General features: G+C 40.0%; 1 protein-coding gene across 3 annotated transcripts in view; it reads right to left on the bottom strand.

The window, feature by feature from the left end:
- Positions 1–2,400: 2,400 nt before the first annotated feature.
- LOC134532953 (cytosolic endo-beta-N-acetylglucosaminidase) overlaps positions 2,401–20,712 on the bottom strand; it is a 42,329-nt gene continuing 24,017 nt past the window's right edge. The window contains exons 7-9 of one of the 3 annotated variants that reach the window (XM_063370033.1): positions 7,324–7,446; positions 6,323–6,475; positions 2,401–2,541 (exon numbers count right to left, since the gene is read on the bottom strand). In XM_063370033.1, the coding sequence (XP_063226103.1) occupies positions 2,415–2,541; positions 6,323–6,475; positions 7,324–7,446 (403 nt within the window). In that variant the 3' untranslated portion in view covers positions 2,401–2,414. Of the gene's footprint in view, positions 2,542–6,322; positions 6,476–7,323; positions 7,447–20,712 lie in introns of those variants that run through there. The other 2 variants (XM_063370032.1, XM_063370034.1) reach the window with 2 other exon arrangements.

The raw sequence follows: 20,712 nt of genomic DNA, 5'->3' as shown, positions 1-20,712 counted from the left end.
TCCCGCTGGTGGTGCGGAGCATGGGCTTAAAGGCCATGGTCGGTACGACGTCAAAACAACCCATTACACACTTGAAATTAAATTGCACATACAATTTTTCTTGCACATCAGTTACACCTCCTCAAAACTGGTGAAGATTTTGTATCATGTGCAGCTACAACATACAAAAACAAAAATTACCTCCTTGTGGCAATACGTCACATTTGGTTGGAATATTGAAAGAAACAAAATTGGTGTGATTTTGTTTGACTATTTTGCTGGTGTAGCTCAATAAAATGAAACTTAAATTAATAAAGAAACACTTTCTCCATCACCAATTTACTTTTACATTAATTTAGAAACAACATCACAGCAAACTTCTTTATTCCATTACAGAGAGAGACCATCTTAAGATAACAGTGCATCGTAATTTGCATAGAGACTAAATTAGAGTTACTGCTTCAGCTCTTAAACCAATAAGGTGTGTCTGTTATCCAAATCATGATAATTATGGTCCATCACAAAAATCAGAATGTAATTGCAAGAAACATAAATTAGAATAAAATATATTAATGTGTAAAAAGTCACAAATATATACTAATATTTAGCAATCAAATCTTTTCGTTACAAGACGATTACAAGTAAAAATTTCTTGTGAAGAAATTTGTATGTACTGGTAACACCATTACATTAATAATTTATTTTTCTTACTTTCCATCATGTTTCCCTTTAACAAATGCTTTTTATTTATTATGCTTACAATATTGCCACAAGAGTTCATTCAACTGTCATAATGAAATAAAAATACACACTAAACAAGCACAAATTAATTAAATAACACTACAGTGTGAAACATTTCCTTAACATGATAATATGTGTCTCTTGTATATTTTTGGCTGAAAATAATGAATCTGTAATTATTTTTAATTTACTATGCACCATTTTCCCAAAAATCTATATTTGAGCTTTTTACGTATTTTCTCTGTGCCGGAGAAACAATTCCAAGGTTTCTACCAGACAGATTTAGAGATTTTTCAGAGGGGGTAAAAATTAGCTGTTTATTAACAGTTAGGTGTCTAAATTCACACAATTCCAAGTCTCAACGCTGCTATGCCATCCCACACGCACTAATACTCACTGTACTTGGAATTTTGTTCACACACTAGGCCAGCCAACCTCTGAAACATTTCCATGTATTCTAAAATAAATTCTTCATAATTCAAAGTTGTTTTCTCGAGCCATGCATTTTTGGAAAGGGTTTCCGTGTCTGAGCAATTAATTCAGAGTCCTGAATAATTAAGAAAGTTTTTTTTACAAATAAAATACAGGTTGAGATACAGAGAATTCACCTATATAACCTATATAATGGACACACTGACAGAGCAGTTCTGAGAGATCAGAGTGTGTTTGTTTATTTTCAGATGTTCCTTCCCACTGTCTTATTTATGCTGCTGATTAAAGTGTTGCTGGTTAGAAAATTCTAGTGAAATTAAGTGTGATGTGTTCAAGTGTTGTAAGGACAAGATTATATTACATTCAGTGCATTATAATGTCTTGTGAGTGTAAAAATAAGCCGGACTTACTTTGTTATGTGTCTGGCGAACTTACACTGAATACTCAACAATGTAGCTTGTCACCATTAGAAGGCTAATGAACTGTACCTTGGCTGTCGAATATAATTGTCCTGGGCTCCACATATAGGCTGCAATTCATGTTCCAGGAATCTGAGAAACTGGTAACAAGAAAAACGTAGTAGATTGAAATTTGCAGTAGCTACGGTTTGGCGTGAACCGACCAATCTCATAATGGTTTGTTACTTTTGTTTGACAGATGTCAAGGGGTTCTCTTCAAAATTCTTGCTCTCTCGTGCTCTTTCATGTGTGCGGTTGTTTCTTGGGGGTGGACGACGCTATCCCCACTCCTGGGCCGTTGGCACGGTCACTGATCGCTGGAGAGCCTTGAGCGGGCTCCACGTGGCGGCGTGCGACTCAGGTTGAGCCCTGCCATGCTGCAGGGTTAGGCGGGTCGCGGCGGTAGGGACCCGCCTGCGCCTGATGCCACTCCGTCACTTTTGTCGTGCGTGGACTCCACACGCACCTTTTTTTTTTACTATACAATAATTTCACTTCAAATAAAATATTTACAAGCCTAACAATGCAAATGGTGGGACTAAAACATTAAAAAATTCAAGCAGTAAAAACCTTGCTAGTAAGAATGTCTTAAGGAATTTCACAACAAACCAGTCATCAGTCAACTGCAACTAGACTTCAATACTATCATTAACACTACATAAATATCTATATTATCATACAAAACAACCAATTATATTGTGAGCAAATAATAAAAATAATACACAAATATAATTGATTAACTGGTAATGAAAGGAGAAACAACCAGAAATATCATTGACAAACAACTCACCAAATTTCAACTCTTTAATGCTCTTTATGCTGTAATTCAACAGGACTTAGTGAAATATATCCCAAAAGAGCACTCCCACCAGAACCACGTAGCTCTGCTCCAACTGTTCTTATGACACCATTAATATTCAGCATATAATGACTGCAACACAATGCACAAGAGAGTAACACCTCACAGGACACAGCACATTGCAATCAATTAGGCAAGTTTACAAAACATCTCAAACTGCACATTCAACAAGTGAAAATAAATAAAACTGTTGTGCCGAATCAGTGTTACTTTAGGCACAAATTTTTTTTATTTTCTTAGTTTTACAAAATTTTAAATTTTTTTATAACTTTAAATTTACTCTTTCGCCGACTACAGGGCTATCATCAGCAACGGTATCCACTGGCCGTCGCGTTTCGTCACGAGTTTAGCGCTACGCGTGACGAAAGTTGCCGCCCTAAGCTTCCCATGGTCGCCTCCACCCCTTCTCGGAGGTGTGCTGAAGTTTGCGGTCTCTAACACGTTTTGGTGTCCTTTTTTCAAGCTCTGCCGCACGTCCCAACGTCTGGACGGCGAACTCTCCCAGGGCAGGTCATTCACCAGGTGTTCCCCCCCTCCCCCCCTTGCAAAATGGCGGCCACCAAGTGCCGCGATGGCCTCTGCGAGACTCCGATCCGCATGCCCACACCATCTATCGGCGAAAGGACGAACCAGCTGAGAGCGAGAGCGCACTACTGACCATCCTATCCCCACCAGGAGAAACAGTCGACCTCACACTCAGTCGATAGGTCGCAGGAGCCCTTTTTTTCTTTCGGAGCCCTTCGGAGCACTTCGGGTTTCCCGATCCCCTCCTCCAGAGGAACAGACGACCGGACTTAATTTTAAGTTAGCGTCCCGGCGCCATTTCAGGGATTTTTAGGGCAGCTCTCGTCCAGCGCGCATCTTCGCAACAGGTCGCAGTAACGACCAGCAGCTATCGTGATCCGCTTTCGGCAAGAATGTAGTTGCTTTCTGAGCCAGGCCATGTCGCCTGGATTTTTTTTTAGTTTTTCTTCGTAGCTGCCCAAATAGTTAAGTTTAACTTTAGTTTTTTTTTGGTTTTCGTCATAATTATTTCTTCTATGGCTACCGCGAGCTCCCGCGCCGCGCGTCCCCGGATCACTCCCAGGGACAGCCACTATCTACTTCACCCTGCCAGCTAAGGTAAGCTGCACTTCGTCTCACACAAACCTGTTAGGTTGCCTTTTTTTTTGGGCTTAACTTCGCCCGGCATAAACTGCCTGCTAACCAAGCTAATCCATTTGGATTATTGGTTATAGGCAGGGCTCCAGAATCCCAGAGTACTCAAGAATTCCAGAGTGCTTCAAGAACCCCAGACCAGTTCAAGATGGCGGCCCAGTTCCGGCGCCACATTTTGCACCTCAAAATGTAACTCGTGAGTCTCTATAACGGAGTCTCCCTCCATCTTTCGGCACCCCTCACAAGAAGTGAAGAACAGCTTGATAACTCCGTCAGTTTTAGGATGTTTTCCCTATTATTATAAAATATTGTATTTTAAACACATATATTTGTTTTATGAGCCTGCGAGCTCAATGTTCCTAAACAGTTGAACTTAGTATAGCATGAAATGGTGTTCCCCCCCCCTGCCCCCCCTTCTTTTTCTATTTTATTCGTTAGTGTACTCATTGTAATGTATCTAAAATAAGAATCTAACATTGTTACCTGTTTTGTTTGTAATGGCTGTAATGCCGTAACATATTTTCAAATGTAAGAAACCAGCAATGAAAAAGATACTAATTTACTAATCAACAGTAAAAGCCTCTAATGAAACCAAACCATACGATTGTTTTCATTTGCTGCTACTTGAAACCACAATCCACGTAACCTTTCCTACTGTCAGGGAGGTTAATTTTAAATTGTGTTTTGTAAGTGGGCTGTGCCCCTCTGGCAGTCCTTTTTGATAATTAGCCTGACGCTTCCACCGGACATTTATTATTAATAATTATGGTTTTATCCTGAGCACAGCACCACGATTACACTGTGCATTATCCTATCAAGTAAGATACTTTAATATTATGCCCTTGCAGCTATCCACCATTAAAATAGGAATTACTTGACATCATTTACAACACAAAACTATTTTCAAACACACAATTTTTTTCACTGTTTTAAGTACCTAAGTATGTTTCACATTCTGCCTGGAAATATTTTGATGTGTTGAAATGAATCCCTTTCCATCCTGTGCTAGTTGTAAGTCTTAATTACGCAGAATATTCAGAAAATGCTGGGCATAAATTTAATGGGTGACAGATAACCAAAACAATCACTTTTTGTTAAGGATCATGTGCCTGGAAAATGAAGCTGCAAAATTACAGGCGCGAACAGTCGCACAATAATTTGAATTTCACATGCCACACCACTGGCTAACGCTCAAATGCTCCGCAGATAAAAATTTACAGTTAGCCATACATAGAAGCAACCAGTGGTTGGTTGTGGTATGTTTACACGTTTGACTTTGGACAATTAGAGCAGTGTCAACAGTTTAGTGAGTACGATGCTGCGATTACAGATTTGACAAACAGCAACAGCATGGCAGACTTTACATTTGCAGAGATGGCTGATATGTACATGGTGTATACGGAGGCAAGAGGAATTGCAGAACAGAAGCAATGTGCAATTAACGGAGGTGCTTTCACAACAGAAATGTACAGAATAGGAAGACTTTGCAGTGACTGACTGAAACTGGGAGTTTCTTACCACGAAGGGTGCTGTACACCAGGCTGTTCATTGCTACTGCTAATACCTAGCTCTAAATATCAGCACCCAATTCCCGCCACGATGCTATGATCGCACGTCCTCTAAGCCACTGAAGTGGTGCCTGATGCAAGAAAACATTCAAATTTGCACACAATGTTTGTGTCCGTCACTTTGCAATGTTGCATTTCCGTAATTCCGGGATTGTGTTCCTTTAAACAATTGCTTTTTATAACATTCTCTGCCATTAATTAAATTTATGCCCATTCTGAACACCTTATTTATAAATTGTATCAATGAAAATGGTACAAAACAATGATGTATGTAAGTTGATGCAAGTTCAGTTTAGAGTTACCAAGAGATGAGTAACAAAAAAAAATTAGTACATGTACAATTAAATGACAGCAAAAGAGTACACATTACACACAATTATTTAATGGTGTTATTTTTAATTTTTTACTAACTAAAATATAAACCGGCTTAAAATATTTGAAACGGCACAATTAAATTGTAGAAAAAAAAAAAAAAAAAACTGATTCTTACAAGAAACGTAATGCTTTAACGATTTTAAGCGCATATTATTTATGCGACATAACCTCCCGAACCTTTTACTTCTACAACAGCAGTACATAAAGTTTTGTAACAACTTCATGGTGAATACTTTAAGTTCATTGAATTTAATATATTAAATATTGCATTTTTGTGATTTGAGTTACGTTTTAATTATTTATGTTAATAAATGTCACAATAGTAGTTGCATTTTGGTGCTTTATGGCATATTAACTTACATTTAAGTGTTATATGGTGTACTGACATGCTTTGCGGTGTTATTTCATCTTTATCGCAATTTACCATATACCTAATCTTGTCCCTAGCAATCCGGCACTAACTGAGCCCCTCCCGTCCCGGCTGTCGACCCTGGTCACCAGGTCGCACTACTGCGTTGCCGCTGTTCTTAGTTCGCTCAGAGTTTACGGTTAGTGTTGGTTTTCATTGCAGTATGGTGCTTCTCGTTTTCTAGAAGATTACATTCCACATCTCAAATTTGGTATTGCAGTTAAAATTATACGCATGTTCGATAATTTGGCAAAACCCATAATCCAACCATGGTCCCGAACGAGTCCGATGAAAGGTTTTCTACTGACAAGATTAAGTTGTAACACTCAGTAAAGTTTTTTACCTGACAATCCAGCCATGTGATCCTGTCATTAATACCACATTAGGGTTTAACTGTTGGGCTTCATTTTCCATCAATGGTCTTACAACACAGGAATCATTTTCCTGGTAATTGGAGTGTTCAGAAGAACCATTAACCAAAATGAGTAGTTGCTTCCTAGAAAAAATTAACACAACTGAATCAGTGTAGCAGTTTGTTCATCCACCACACTAAATATGAAACAATTTTTTTTTCTGCAACCGGTTCTACAGCAAGAATGGATTGATACAGGATACAGGAAGTTAAATTATACATCTCACCCACTCTTGGTAGTGTCCTGCCAGAACAATTTTCACAAAATCATTAAAGTGATTTTCAGTTTCAACATTCTTTCTGTCAACTGCTGCAACTTGAGACCTTTTAGGTACTTCAGTTCACGTACCTTTGAACGTAGGGTCTTCAGAATCTTTTAATGACTGACTGATTGGTAGCATTTTAGGGGTACATCAGCACTGAAGCCACAAAATATTTATGTTTAAAATTCTAATGATGTAAAAAAAAATTCACACCATTTGAACAGTTCACGATGTTCATTACAAGAGTAATATCATAAAAGTTATGTCAAAAGCAGAGTGAGAGAGATATTAAAGTGTTGCATGTGCAAGGAGTTACACATATCCAAGCCAGATGAGGAAAAAAAGACACACATTAACTTCCTGGAAAGTAAATATGAGAGAAGCACACTCTGGGTGCTGCTGCGAAACAGCATGGCATCTTGACTCAGTGCCCAGAATGTTTGAAATTAATAACCAACACATACATTACATGTTAAAAAAAACTTTCTTGATCCCCTCTGTCAGGCTTAGAAGTCAGATGTAATTCGTGTATACATACATAGGTAAGTATGAGCTGAACAACTTCAGTCATTATAAACAAAACATTAACATTATTTTTATTACACTTAAATGAAATAATTATTTTTTTAAAAAAAAGAAAAAAGAAATGAAAATACTAATTCCATAGACCTTGATTCCATTTCAGACAAATCAACTGCAAGTAGTAGGCAGATGTTCGGTCCTTCCTCCCGAGTTTTGCTGGCTGTGGTGACAAGCAAAGAGCCATCACAAACAAAGTTGCAGACCAGAATGCTGTAAAAGAAACCCAATAAAGTGTTACTGTATGTCGTGGGCTGTGGTCAATTTTGATTGAACAAATACTTTAGATGTACAATAGATCCTCAATTTTAACATTCCCGTAAACGACATAGATATTTTTGTTACCCGACACACATTCTATGTTTACAATGCCTTGCGTTCATGTTATTTACACCACAAAAAAATGTGACTCCTTCTGAGTTACAATTTTCTTCTGCCTATGTACCTTTAGTTTTTTTTCTTTGTGTTAGAGCTATTTACTGGCCAGTTCTCAGAAAATTACCTGGCACCGAGAACTGTAAATATAATCTCGGCACCATGGAAGCTTAGCAGCTAAAACTTTTCCCCATGAAAATATAACAGACCTGCACACACATCTTAATATCACTTTAAGCCAATGAACAGATGCTATCAGCATATTGGTGATGTTGAAAACTGCCAGCAAGGGTGACAATGTGCAGTATCCCCCTTCCCTTCCTTCACACCTCCTCCCAAATTATCTGCAAGAAGGGTCAGAATATAAACCAAAGAGTTCTTTGTGCAGAGATCTCGACCCTTTTTTATACCTCTTTTAACTAGGAGACACTGATAATCATTTCAACCAAAAGTAAACCTATGGAAAAAATAATACTGTGCTGTTACTATTTTCATAATGCACAGAAAGTTATGACTTATTTTAATGATATTATTATTTATGAAAACTTATTATATTGACTGTTATTATTATTATTATGAAATTTTATTATTTAATTTGTATATTGTTCGCCCGCAAAAGTTATTTAAATATATTTTTATTAATTATGTATATCTACGAGAGCTATGCTCTATGACCTGAAATGGACTTATATGGACAGTCATTTGAGTATACCCCTCTAAGGACTAATGAACTTAACGAATAAACGATGATTTTATTCGGGGTATTACTTAAAGAAATTTTCATTGTTGGAAATTTTCGTTTTAAATTTACCGCATTTTTGTGTTTTCAATTGTATTAATGAGTGTTATTTACGGTATTTATATTGTAAATTACGCTAACCGATTTTGGTTTCGGCCAATGAGAGGCCGTGTTTTAGATGTGAGGCGTCTAGAACGTCTTAATTAATAAGTTTGGTTGTATGAAGGCGTCTGATGCCGACGCAAAGGCGCGAGGCCTATTTTAAATTTGAAATATAGCTAGCTAGATTATGCCATCCGACACTCAGGATGAGCTTAAACGACGTATAAATAAATAATATGTAAGTTTATAAGGGCATATTCTGACGGATATGTTATTAGGAGTGAAAATCTGTAAGTAAAGATCTTGCATTTTGTATCGCCCATAGACATACCCTGCTGTATGTAATTTCTTCGTGAATCACTTCGATTTGACTACAAACTGATTAGTTTTCACGTAAAAGGTGTCAATTATCCTGAACTACGTCATGAATTGTTATTTCCAAGATTTAAATTATTATTTTATTTTGTGATACCCAGAGGTGAAATGGGAGTACAAGTTTCGTGTCTCTACCATATAAACTGAGTTAAGCCAAGGCAAATACGAACCCAAATATAAACATAAATAGTAATCATACTAATTATTAATTGTGCTATGATTTCAAACATTTTCTGTTATGTAAGAATGCGTCCGTAAAAACATCATTTGATTGATTTTCTGAACTTACACTAACGAACTTTTGTGAACGATTCATGTGTGCTACGTATTTTCCTGATGTTTAATTTATATAAGCGCATATCCACGAGTCATGTTCAGTATCGTTAGGATTGTTTTTCTGTGATTTTTATCTAATTATATCAATATTGATTTTTATCTCTACACCTAGGTTAGTTGTCCCTGATGAATAGAAATTTTTATTATCAATAAAAACCTGAATTCTATCCCTATGTGTTGATACATGTTACCTAGCTGCCTGTGTCCAAGAGTGTGGGTTTTATGATAAATAACATTTTTTTTGCATGTTTCTAATGGTCAGAGTACAAGAGCATAACAGTACCATTGACACATATATATATGTATATTTATATTTTGAAAAATAGTGACAGCCAGTGTATATCGTCCCGACAACACACACACAACAAAAGGGTCTATATATAAATAAACGAGTACTATTAATGGTACTGGCACCAGCAGTAAGAACACACCGAAGAAGTTTAGCAGCAGTATAGTATAGTATAGAAAGTGGCGCACATAAACGTGGGGCCCGAGTGTGTTGACATTGAGTTGTCACACCTTATTTCAAGTTGTCATTTGATCCTGCATAGTATATCTAATCCATTATAATAACATGGCACACAACCACCCCACATACTCGCTCAGGAGTAGGCGTGACAGTATGTGTGAAGACTGCGATAACACAGGGAATTAAAGAAGTGACACGGCGACATCATCAGCAGGGGGTTCACCAGGGAACACTTGTGTGGAGGGGCCTAGTGATCACTCTACCACCGTGACTGAGAGGTTAGGGCGGCCCATGTTACCAGCAACAGGGGAGCAGGAGGAAAAGGAGGCCACTGTCCCTAACATAACACCATTGCCAGATAATACTGCTACATCACCTGTGACACTGGAAGCACTCATGCAGTTATTACGGCAGAATAATACTCAAATGGAGTATCATAATGCATCCCTAAATGCGAAATTAGAACAGAACAATACTCAAATGGGGCGGCTTACGGCTGAGTTGGGAGCGCTGAGGGATCAGACCAACTCAGGATTAAAGAGCCTGGAACACAGCATTGAGGTTAGGCTGGCCCAGCAACACGAACAGGTCCAGCAGATATCTGAGCAGGTATCGCAGAACAGTAGTCGTGTGGACAGTCTGGAGACTCATGTAACATCCATACGAAACATGATCTCAAATGAACACCAGGGACAAGCTAGTGCTAGGGAGGAGGTGCGAGGACATCTCCAGCATCTCGAACATAGACTGGAGGACATGGAGGTGGCTACTGCCACACTACGAGATAGAATCGAGCACCTTAGTGTACACCCCAGTCCCAGGAGTGAGTCAGCTGACCGCCAAGCTCATGTACCGTCACACACAGCCCCTGTGTCAACTGTACCGACTGCCCCAGTAGACAGGCAACCGTACCCCAGTGAGATGTACACAATTCCACTGCTACCCATCCACAATCATCCTACCGTTAAAATGGATCTGCCCAGAGAAACCCCTGTATTGAGCCCATCCAACATTGATGCGGCCACGCTCATGCACCATCCAGCTAAGCATTGGGCAGAAGCTATGCCCACGTTTGCTGGCAGAGCTACAGAGAACCCCATCCGTTTTCTGAAAAGATTTGAGGAATACACCTCAACCTTTCATTTGAGGGATACAGAGATACTGAAGTGTCTCAACAGTGCCCTGAAAGGACCGGCATTTTACTGGTGGGAGATGCTGAGTGCATCAACACATAGTTACGCCCAGTTCCAGTCCCTGTTCCACAACCAGTATTGGAACATCCGAATACAGAGTGTCCTCCGTGCACAGCTTTACACGGAGAAGTATGACCCAAGGAAGTGCGCGTCCTTGGAAGCACATCTATCAGCAATGTTTGAGAAGACACGCTACTTGGATCAGCCCATGACGCATGATGAATTCATCGCGGCCATCCTCACGCAGCTTCCACTCAAGTATCAGAAGCAGTTGTCAGGCCTGCCGTACCGTGATGTGACAGAGTTCCGCGAGCGCCTTCTCAATTATGATAAACTTGAGAAAATGGACAGAGCACCCAATACCAAGGAGGAGAGTGAGAGGGTACCACAGCCCCACCGACAACAGCCCGTCTACAACTACTGGCAGAATCGCGAGGGAAAACCCAAGGAGCTCAGACAGGCAGCGGTGAACACAATGAACTGGCAGCCAAGAGGAGGAGGACCTAGCCGGAACGATCAATACCAGACAGGCTACAGGAAGACCCCCTATTACAAGAGAAAGACGTGGTGGTCCAACTCCAGGAATTACCACAGCGATGACGAAGCAAACCACCGCCGGAGGCAGGGGGACTACCGAGACAACAAGCGAAGATCATTTTCGCCAGAGTCACGGCCACCCAGGGAGTCAGCAGACCGCCGCCGGAGAGCATCGTCAGAAGACGAGCTGGAGTACTGCAAGAAGTACCGCCGTACTGACGAGCCCCGCTACAACGGCAAACCTGAGGACTACCGCCCGCCATATCACTATGCCCCCAGGACTCACGAGACGAGTGGCGGCCATGCCCAGAACAGCCACCTCTCGTACAACCGGAACACACAGATGACAACATTCCCACCACCATTTGCTGCTCCGTCTACATCTCAGCAGACGACGTACTACAACCAGGGACCAGCAAATCAGGTGGCAGCAGAATTTAAAGCTGCTGTGTCTGAAGCAGCAGGGAACCGACAGTGGAATCGTCAAGAAGGAGCCAGATCACCAGCTCCAGGTGGACGTGCCAACACGGGCACGTTAAACTAGAAAGGGTTTCCGTGCGATCGCCCCGAACGGAAAACCCCTATCCAGGCTCAGGGGTGGATAACACAACTCCAGTGTACAGTTGTGTCAGCTACTACAAGTTTCTATGCACAGTAATGTTAAGAGATAGCGAGAGAGAATTTTTGTATCATGAAAATGAGGAAGAATCCATACCTCAAGTGTACGCCATTTGTCCCCAAGTGACACTAAAAATTTGTGACCATGAAGTAACTGCCTTGATAGATAGTGGCGCTGAGGTCACTTGCATCAGTGAAGATTTGGTAAAGTACCTTGAGCAGCAAGGAGTGAACTTACCCAAGCTGCCAGTGCCAGCACTGAAAATCATTGGGGTGACATCCAGAGCAAGCCCTGTTGTCAACAGGCAGGTGTTGATATCAGTAAGAGGCCTAGGCCACCCTAAGGAGATGTTTGCCTTAGTAGTGAAAGGCCTAGCGAAACCCCTTATAATAGGAACCGATTTCCTATCTCAATTTGGCGTTGTGATTGACTTTAAGTTATGTGTCATTCACTCAAATGATAGTGACAAACCTATATCCCTTAACGGCAAGTGGCACATAAGGAACAATTTTGTGGGAATTCTATGTGATGAACCCATGCACATGAGAATCTACAGCAATCAGCCCAGCGAGCAGCTACAAGCCTCATTGGAGGACATTCGACAGTCACTGCAAGGTGCAGCAAGTGTGACACCCAACCAGCTGCAACAGCTGTTCCAATTATTGAAGAGTTTTCAACAGGTGTTCACTGACAAGCCAGGTCGTAACAAGTTTTACCAAGCCATAATTCGAGTGGATGAAGATGCACCATATCGTCGAAAATCCTACCCCATCCCAGTGAAGTACATACAGGAAGTAACAGCCTACCTGCAACTGATGATCAACTGGAAGGTAGTGAGGAGGGAAGCGAGTCCCTACGCCAACCCGATTGTATGTGTAGGCAAGCGTGATGGCACCGTTAGACTATGTCTGGATGCCAGAGAACTAAACAAAATAACTGTGAAGGACAGAGAGAGCCCGGTGCAAACATCTGAGATTTTAAGGCTGTACCAAGGTGTGAGGTACCTCACTACGATGGACCTGTCGTCCGGGTATTGGCAAATACCACTGGAACCAAATTCCTGCCAATACACCTCATTCCTATTTCGAAACCAACAGTACGTGTTCACAGTCATGCCGTTCGGACTGTGCAATGCGGTGGCAGATTTTACAAGATGCCTAGATGCAACATTGGGACCCGAATGCCAAGGATTTGCTAGGGCCTATGTTGACGACATCCTCGTCACATCATCTAGCTTCGAAGAACACATCCAACATGTTGCCACAGTGCTACAAAAACTGCATGAGGCAGGCATGACAGTAAAAATCCGAAAATCAGTATTCTGCAGGGAGGAACTGCCTTTCCTAGGCCACATACTAACACCAGAAGGCATAAAGACATCACCAGAAAAATTACAATGTATTCAAGATTTTCCAACTCCCAGGAATGTAAAACAGCTGAGAGCTTTCCTTGGTATCATTGGATTCTACAGAAATTATTCGAATAGAGTAGCCCAGTGTGCAGTTCCTTTGTTTACCCTACTTAAGAAAGGTCAAGTATGGATTTGGAGCGCAGAACATGAACAAGCATTCACCAATTTGAAGAACCTGTTCCTAACTGAAAATGTTGTCTATCATCCCACGCAAGGAAAGGAATTCCTCATGTACACAGATGCATCAGACACCGCTTTGGGATGCAAGCTAGCCCAGGAAGATGGAGGAGTAGAGAAGACTGTGGCCCTGGCTAGTCGTACACTAAACCAAGCTGAAAGGAACTATACTGTGACAGAGCGAGAAGCTCTTGCAATAGTGTGGGCTCTGCAAAAATATAGAGATTTGCTACTGGGAGAAACTATTGTGTTACTCACTGACCACCAAGTATTAACTTGCTTAAAGGCCGGAAAGTTATTTGGCAGCCGGTTAACCAGATGGTTTCTCTTACTACAAGAGTATGACATCAGAATACAGCACATCAAAGGATCTAATAATACAGCAGCAGACTACCTCAGTCGAATCCATGAGCTACAGGAGAATGCAACTTCAACTTCAGTTCATCCGAAGGAATTTTTAATTGCTCCTGTATCTGCTAAGATTTTCCAACCTGGCACCAAGCTAAGAGAAATTTTGAGCAATCTGAATGAAAAACAGAAGGCAGACGAATACTGCAAGAAGATCACTGACCAGCTCAAAAAGCAGCCAGATGACCACAGGATACATCAACACTACTGTTTGTCCAACGACAACACCCTGTTCGCCAAGCCTGGGAAAACAGGATTGTATAAGATCACTGGAAACCAGTGATACCAGACAACCAATCACCTGGGAGACCCACACAGCGCTCGGACATGTGGGAAGCAAGAAGGTGACAGAAGCACTAAAGAGGCAGTTGTACTGGCCTAACATGTCCATATGTGTAATCAAGGTCACAAGTGGTTGTGATCTGTGTCAAAAGGTGAAGCCGCCAGGAGAGCACCTGCATGGTGTGCTACAGCCCATCCTGCCGACAACGCCACTGGAATTAGTGTCGGTCGACTTGTTTGGACCCTTACCACAATCGAAGGGAGGAGTCAGACATGTATTTGTAATGCAGGATGTATTTACTAAATTCTCCAAATTGTATGCTATTGTCAACCCAACTGCAAAAGCAGTGTTAAATAAATAAAAAACATTTGTGGACGAAATCGGTACGCCAAAAGTTGTGTTGTCTGACCGAGGTACGCAGTTCACTAGCGACCTGTGGCAGAAAGGTGTACGAAAACTAGGTATAACACCGACTACTATAAGCGTGAGACATCCACAGAGTAATCCAGTGGAAAGACTCATGAAGTCTATAGGCGGATTGCTACGAACATTGTGTCACCACTCGCAACAGTCATGGCGAGATAAATTGCCTTATGTAGAGTGCATTATTAATCATACTGTGCATAGCTCAATCGGAATAACCCCTAGCGAAGTTTTGAGCCTGGATAGATCGGCGGCGATCAACCCTGAATTTATACCCCACTGTGACAAGGAGCCCGAAAGGACAAGACTACCCACAGGAGAAGAAGTGGAAGCATTCGTAAGAATGAAGCTCACAGCAGAAGCTGATGTACGAAGAAGAAGGAAACCAGCATCCAAATTGTCTAAATTTAATATCGGCGACCTTGTGCTCAAGAAAACATCTCCTGTCAGCAAGGCATGGGAGAATGTCACCAGGAAATTATTTCTGCTTTTCGACGGACCATATGTCATAACTGACATAGTTCAAGAGAACTGTTATGCTCTGGAAGAACCATCTACAGGCCGACCAGTAGGCCGGTATAATATTTCGCAGTTGAGAGCCTACAAGAAACCTGTGTCCCAGTGAACAAGTTCGACACAAGCTAGTGAAACACCTATATAGTACGATAGGGATGTGCGAAAGTGACTTTTTCCACACGAAATGAAAGTGAAAGAAAATTTATCAAGTTTCGCGAAAGTGAAACGAAAATGAATTTTTCTATGAGATAAATATATTCTTAACGAAAGTTAAGCGAAATTTTTTAATTAACAAAGAAAAAAATGCCCCAAAATTTGCTCTTCAGTAATAAATTATATTACATAAATCATTTTGGTACCTTTTGATAAATATATATAAATATTATTATTTAATATAATCAACATCCGCCCTAGACCACACAACACAGCCCCATGTCACTCGTAAATTTCAAGAATCAATCCAGATCTTTCAGCGCACAGACTATTTCCTTTACAGTCGTAATGTCGCAGTCTATGATAATATATTTATCATGTGCATGGTACTGATGAAAAAATACGTGAATACTGCAGAACGGCCGCCATCTTGCACCACTGTCACACATGGCTAGCTCAGGAAGCTGTAGACCAGGCAAGGGACATGGTCAAAACAAAACATAACAAATGGTTGCTGCCAAGTGGTCATTACACGCAGCGACTTGTTGACCTTTTTGTCTAATTGGCTGTATATTATGAGGATTTTATATGCCAGTCAGAGTATGTAAAATTTAAATAAAGCAGACGACAATGTTTTTGTTTGGCTGTGCGCGAATAAAAGTAGGTACGTTCTTTGTTTGTGTATACGGTAAATACTAAATACTGTACTAACAGTTCTGGAATGTATGTTTTACGAATATAGTACCTACACTACTGTTTGAAAGCAAATGAATCAGGTAATTTTTCAAATATTGCATGATTTTGTTTTGATACCTAGGCCTACTGTAATCACGGTTGAATTTTGTTTACTTTATCTGCCATGTTTGTTCAAATTATGATTTTACCGTATTTTCATTAATGTGAGTTTTTTTCATCACCACGTAAATTAATCTTAATGGAAATCTTTTTTCTAATTAATGTCTTTATATGATTTGCATATGTTATTACATTATTAGTAATAACAAGCAAATCATATAAAGACATTACAGTAGAATCTCAGTGCTAAGTACTTACAGGTACCTCAAGTTTTTGTACTTAGTACTGAAACATGCATACATATCTTTACAAAGAGAAAAAAAATATATAAAAAATTGCTACAGGAGAGCCGCAATGCCATATGTATTAGCAACTGCGACTTGCTTTTTTCCCCTTGTCTAGTTCTCTGAGTATATCCACTTTTTCCTTAAGCGTGAATTGCTTTCGTTTCTTTTTATCTCCAGGATCATTCATATTGTAGCACAAATACAATGCGGTGTCTAAATAACGTAACCTGAAAATAAACTCAACAATAACAATAAACAATCCCGGCACAGACATCAAACAGTATTTTTAGCGTAGCGTAACACTTTTGTCTAAATAATTAATACTTCTCTCAAACTTCCGTCTTTCGATGTATCGAATGGTGTTGTGTTGCTCACGTCGCATACTACGTACGGTATAATCTATGGTTGTGCGCGCAACTGTTTGTTAACTTTGTTTTGAGAATTTAGAGGTTAGAAAATACGTTGCGGTGGTATTTGTGTATCTTTGTTCTACTACATTAATCATTTAGCTGGAAATTTATTTACCAGTTTAAGTAAATTTTGGTGTAGTAATGCCACGCTACTAGTAGAATTTTTACGTTATAGTGAAAATATGATACTTTAAACTGAAACCGTTTTGCATGGCGAAGATACGATTTTTGGCGGGGACTTAAAAAAAATTCGTTAAGTGAAATATACTTTATAATAAGGTACGTTATTGTACCGGTATTCTACTGTACAATTTTATTAAATTACGAGTTCTTTTTCAACTAGAACAAACGGAACTTCGGTAAGCTATTGAACTTTCGTTTGGCTCGAAATATTTCGCTAAAAACGAACTTCGACAGATGAAATTCTTACCGAAATCGAAAATGAAAGTAGCAAAATTTCGATTTCGGTATCGGTATACCGAACATTCGCACAACCCTATAGTACGAGTATAGGTACTATAACAGCTGAGCGCAATCGGAATGTCTAGGTCAGAGCCAGGACCTGACCAGTATAAATGTGAAAGGTATTAAATGGTTACTGTGTAATTTGATACGCCATGTGAGGCGTATTGCAACCACTGACAGGTACCTAATGTGTAGCGGAAGTGTGATACCCGCTTGGTACATTATCGTCGCGTCGATGCGGAAGTGCAATTCCCGCTTATTATTGCCTGTAGTGAGGTGAAGTGAAATGCCACCCACACAGATGTAATGAATCTTCGAATTTAATAGTGTATTATGTGTATAATATTGTTTGTCAGTTGGTCTGCGTTATTCTTCGTGTGAGTATAAGTTCACTAACAGTAATACCTGAATCTATGTAATGAGATGCGCCTATCTGTAAGTACTATCATACTAACTAGCAAAAAGAAATGTCAAGCTTGTGTGTTGTCGACTAACTTGTGTGAGAGAAGTATGGCCTAGCTGTGTAAACATGGGTGAGCACTGTTCTACAAAGCATCTAAGAAGCACATGAACACTTTGCAACTACTAGCATAATAATAATAAGGTTACCTTGAATTACTGATGTGGTTACTCCAATTTTTCCGAAGCACAACACACCACTGAATTTATTAAGAATCGCCGAGATTTATTTATTTTTGTTATTAAACACTGCTGGAGAAGAAGATGAAAAAAAAAATATATATATATTTTTTTGCAAATTTAATACTTTTGTTTTACATGAATTCTATGATTGAAGTAGGGCTTTGCAAATGATCTCATAGGGTTGCATTCTGCCCTGAATGCAGAGTAGAAAAGTATGCATTCCTTTCGCATACAAATCCACTCAGTATTAGAAAGCTATTTCTTTAAATTAACTTGATTTGGTTATTTTAAATAATGATATTTATGAAATGATAACAAGATATATACGAGCGACTTTGTGTTATTTATTGTGAAAAAAAAACCTATACAAAAGACTTTAATTTCATTCAACGTGGCACTTGAGATTTTGTTTGTTTATGTTTGTAATCGTCGAGTAGGCGAATATGATGTCAAACGAAGACCTGAAAAACTCAATGTCTAACAACTATGTCGCGGACTTAGTACACTGTTGCAGTAAATGTCAGCAGGCTGTATTATAAACAAGTACTAAGTTACTGCAAAATTGAGCCAGCCAGAAAAGAAAAAAAAAGAATTTTTTTTTGCAAGCTATCGTGAAAGCATTTTTTTTTTGTTTCACTTGGCTTTGTCAGGATAGAATTATCCTTTGCATCGAGATCATGAATCTCAAGTGATTTTAACAAGAAACAATTCCTATCAGAGAAATTTCTGAATGATATAAATACACAGTCAGGATCCTGCGAAGCCCGCATCGGATGCCTGAAAACGAAACTAATGGTTGAGATGAGAGGGAGACTGCTATACACTTTCCAAACAGCTGTTTGCGTTATATGAGAACCCAGCTGATTACAGAAAAAGAAAAAAAAATACTACCTTGCGAGAAGTGGTAGAAATAAAAGTTCACCAGACACTCGAGTAAAATAAAAGAAAAAGAAAGGCCGCCTTCGCCGAGCGATAAGCTGCAATAAAAAAGAGATAAAAGAGAAGGAAACACTGTGCGTTCCCTTTCCAAGCACAAGTTACACAAGATGCGTGTACTTAAACGAAATCAAAACTATTGTTGATTTGTTTGCTAACATAAACAAATGCTTTTAATGATGTAATATATGAAATGTTATTTGAAGTGATATTGTAAATATGATGTTATGTATATGATATGAGATGTTAGTGAGAATTATTAATTTTATCAATTGTTGATATTATGATGTTATGAAAGATTGGAAAATGATTCTTATGGAAATGCACGAGATGCATAATGAAATTGTACATAGAATAAAACAGGTACAACCTGACGGCATAAGGATGCCTAACAATGATGTTAGCAGAAAATCAGTTTAGTTAAAGTTATGCTTGAATGTTATCTAGCTAATGATACCTATTGTTAAGATGTAACAATTTCACTTTGAAAGTTATTGAATGGTTAGCCTAAGTTACTATACTTATTATTTAATATCTGACGTTATTTGATCCCATTAATTACTATTTGTTTTAATAGAGTTAGTTTATACTGAACTGGCTTGTGGATAGGCTACGTTAAGCACAGAAGATGTCTTAGCCTGCCGACATTCGTGCGTTACAAGTGCACGATTCACACATGAGTGAAGAGTTTTAAGACTGTTTAATGACCGGGACACTTGTAAGTTAAAATGTACACAATACGGTTCGCAACGGCTGTGTACCTATCAGTGATGGGACCCGACGAGTGCGTCCTTGTGAGAAGTGGCGGTTCCGCCGACACGAGCAGCACCGCAGACGTCCCGACGCCGCCTCTCACGTGTTCGTGGGGTAGGGCGGCAGCTGCAGCCGCAGTTCGCCGCGGAGCCAGGAGCCGTGGTGTCCGGTACTGCGAGCCGCCACACGCCAATCCCGCCGACGTGAGGTGTGGAGCAGGTGTTGGTGTTGGCTGCTTTGAGGTCGGGCGCTGTCCCGATGCCTCCTCAGCCGCCGCCGGGGACGTCGTTTGCACCGCGGGTGGACGTTGATCCACTGCCGTGACGTGTCCTGGAGAACGTCACATTGTTGACTCACATGTACATACACCCGTTACAGCCATATGAGATTGCTACTTACAGTAAGTATGTCCTCCCACGTCCCTCTCAACAGGAGCGGCTCAAGGGAGTAGACGCCGTCGGAGAGCTGCAGCAGGTCCAGCAGAGAAGATTTTGCGCGGGAAAACCCGTGGACCATTCGAGCGCAGGTCTGCTAGCGGCGACGACACGATGCAAAGTGATTAAAATTGTGCGAATTGTCTGGTGTAACGGTCGAAAGGACGATAGAAAAAAAATAAATAAAAAGGAGGAGAAGAAGGAGCTCGGTCGCTCCAAGTTTTTTTTATGTGTGGTGCGCGCGCCGCTAGGCGACAAGGCTATTCGTTGTACATAGTGCGAGAGAGACGGTAAACTGCCAATCACATTGTACTGTTTTGAACAGGTCAACGATTGCAGTTCAATATGATAGACAAGGGCGGCAATTCTGTGCTGTTACTATTTTCATAATGCACAGAAAGTTATGACTTATTTTAATGATATTATTATTTATGAAAACTTATTATATTGACTGTTATTATTATTATTATGAAATTTTATTATTTAATTTGTATATTGTTCGCCCGCAAAAGTTATTTAAATATATTTTTATTAATTATGTATATCTACGAGAGCTATGCTCTATGACCTGAAATGGACTTATATGGACAGTCATTTGAGTATACCCCTCTAAGGACTAATGAACTTAACGAATAAACGAT

This window comes from Bacillus rossius, chromosome 6 (assembly GCF_032445375.1).
Source record: "Bacillus rossius redtenbacheri isolate Brsri chromosome 6, Brsri_v3, whole genome shotgun sequence".
In the NCBI taxonomy this organism is placed as follows: domain Eukaryota; kingdom Metazoa; phylum Arthropoda; class Insecta; order Phasmatodea; family Bacillidae; genus Bacillus; species Bacillus rossius.
Note: the sequence above shows the minus strand (reverse complement) of the source record. Positions and strands in the feature narration are given on the sequence as shown.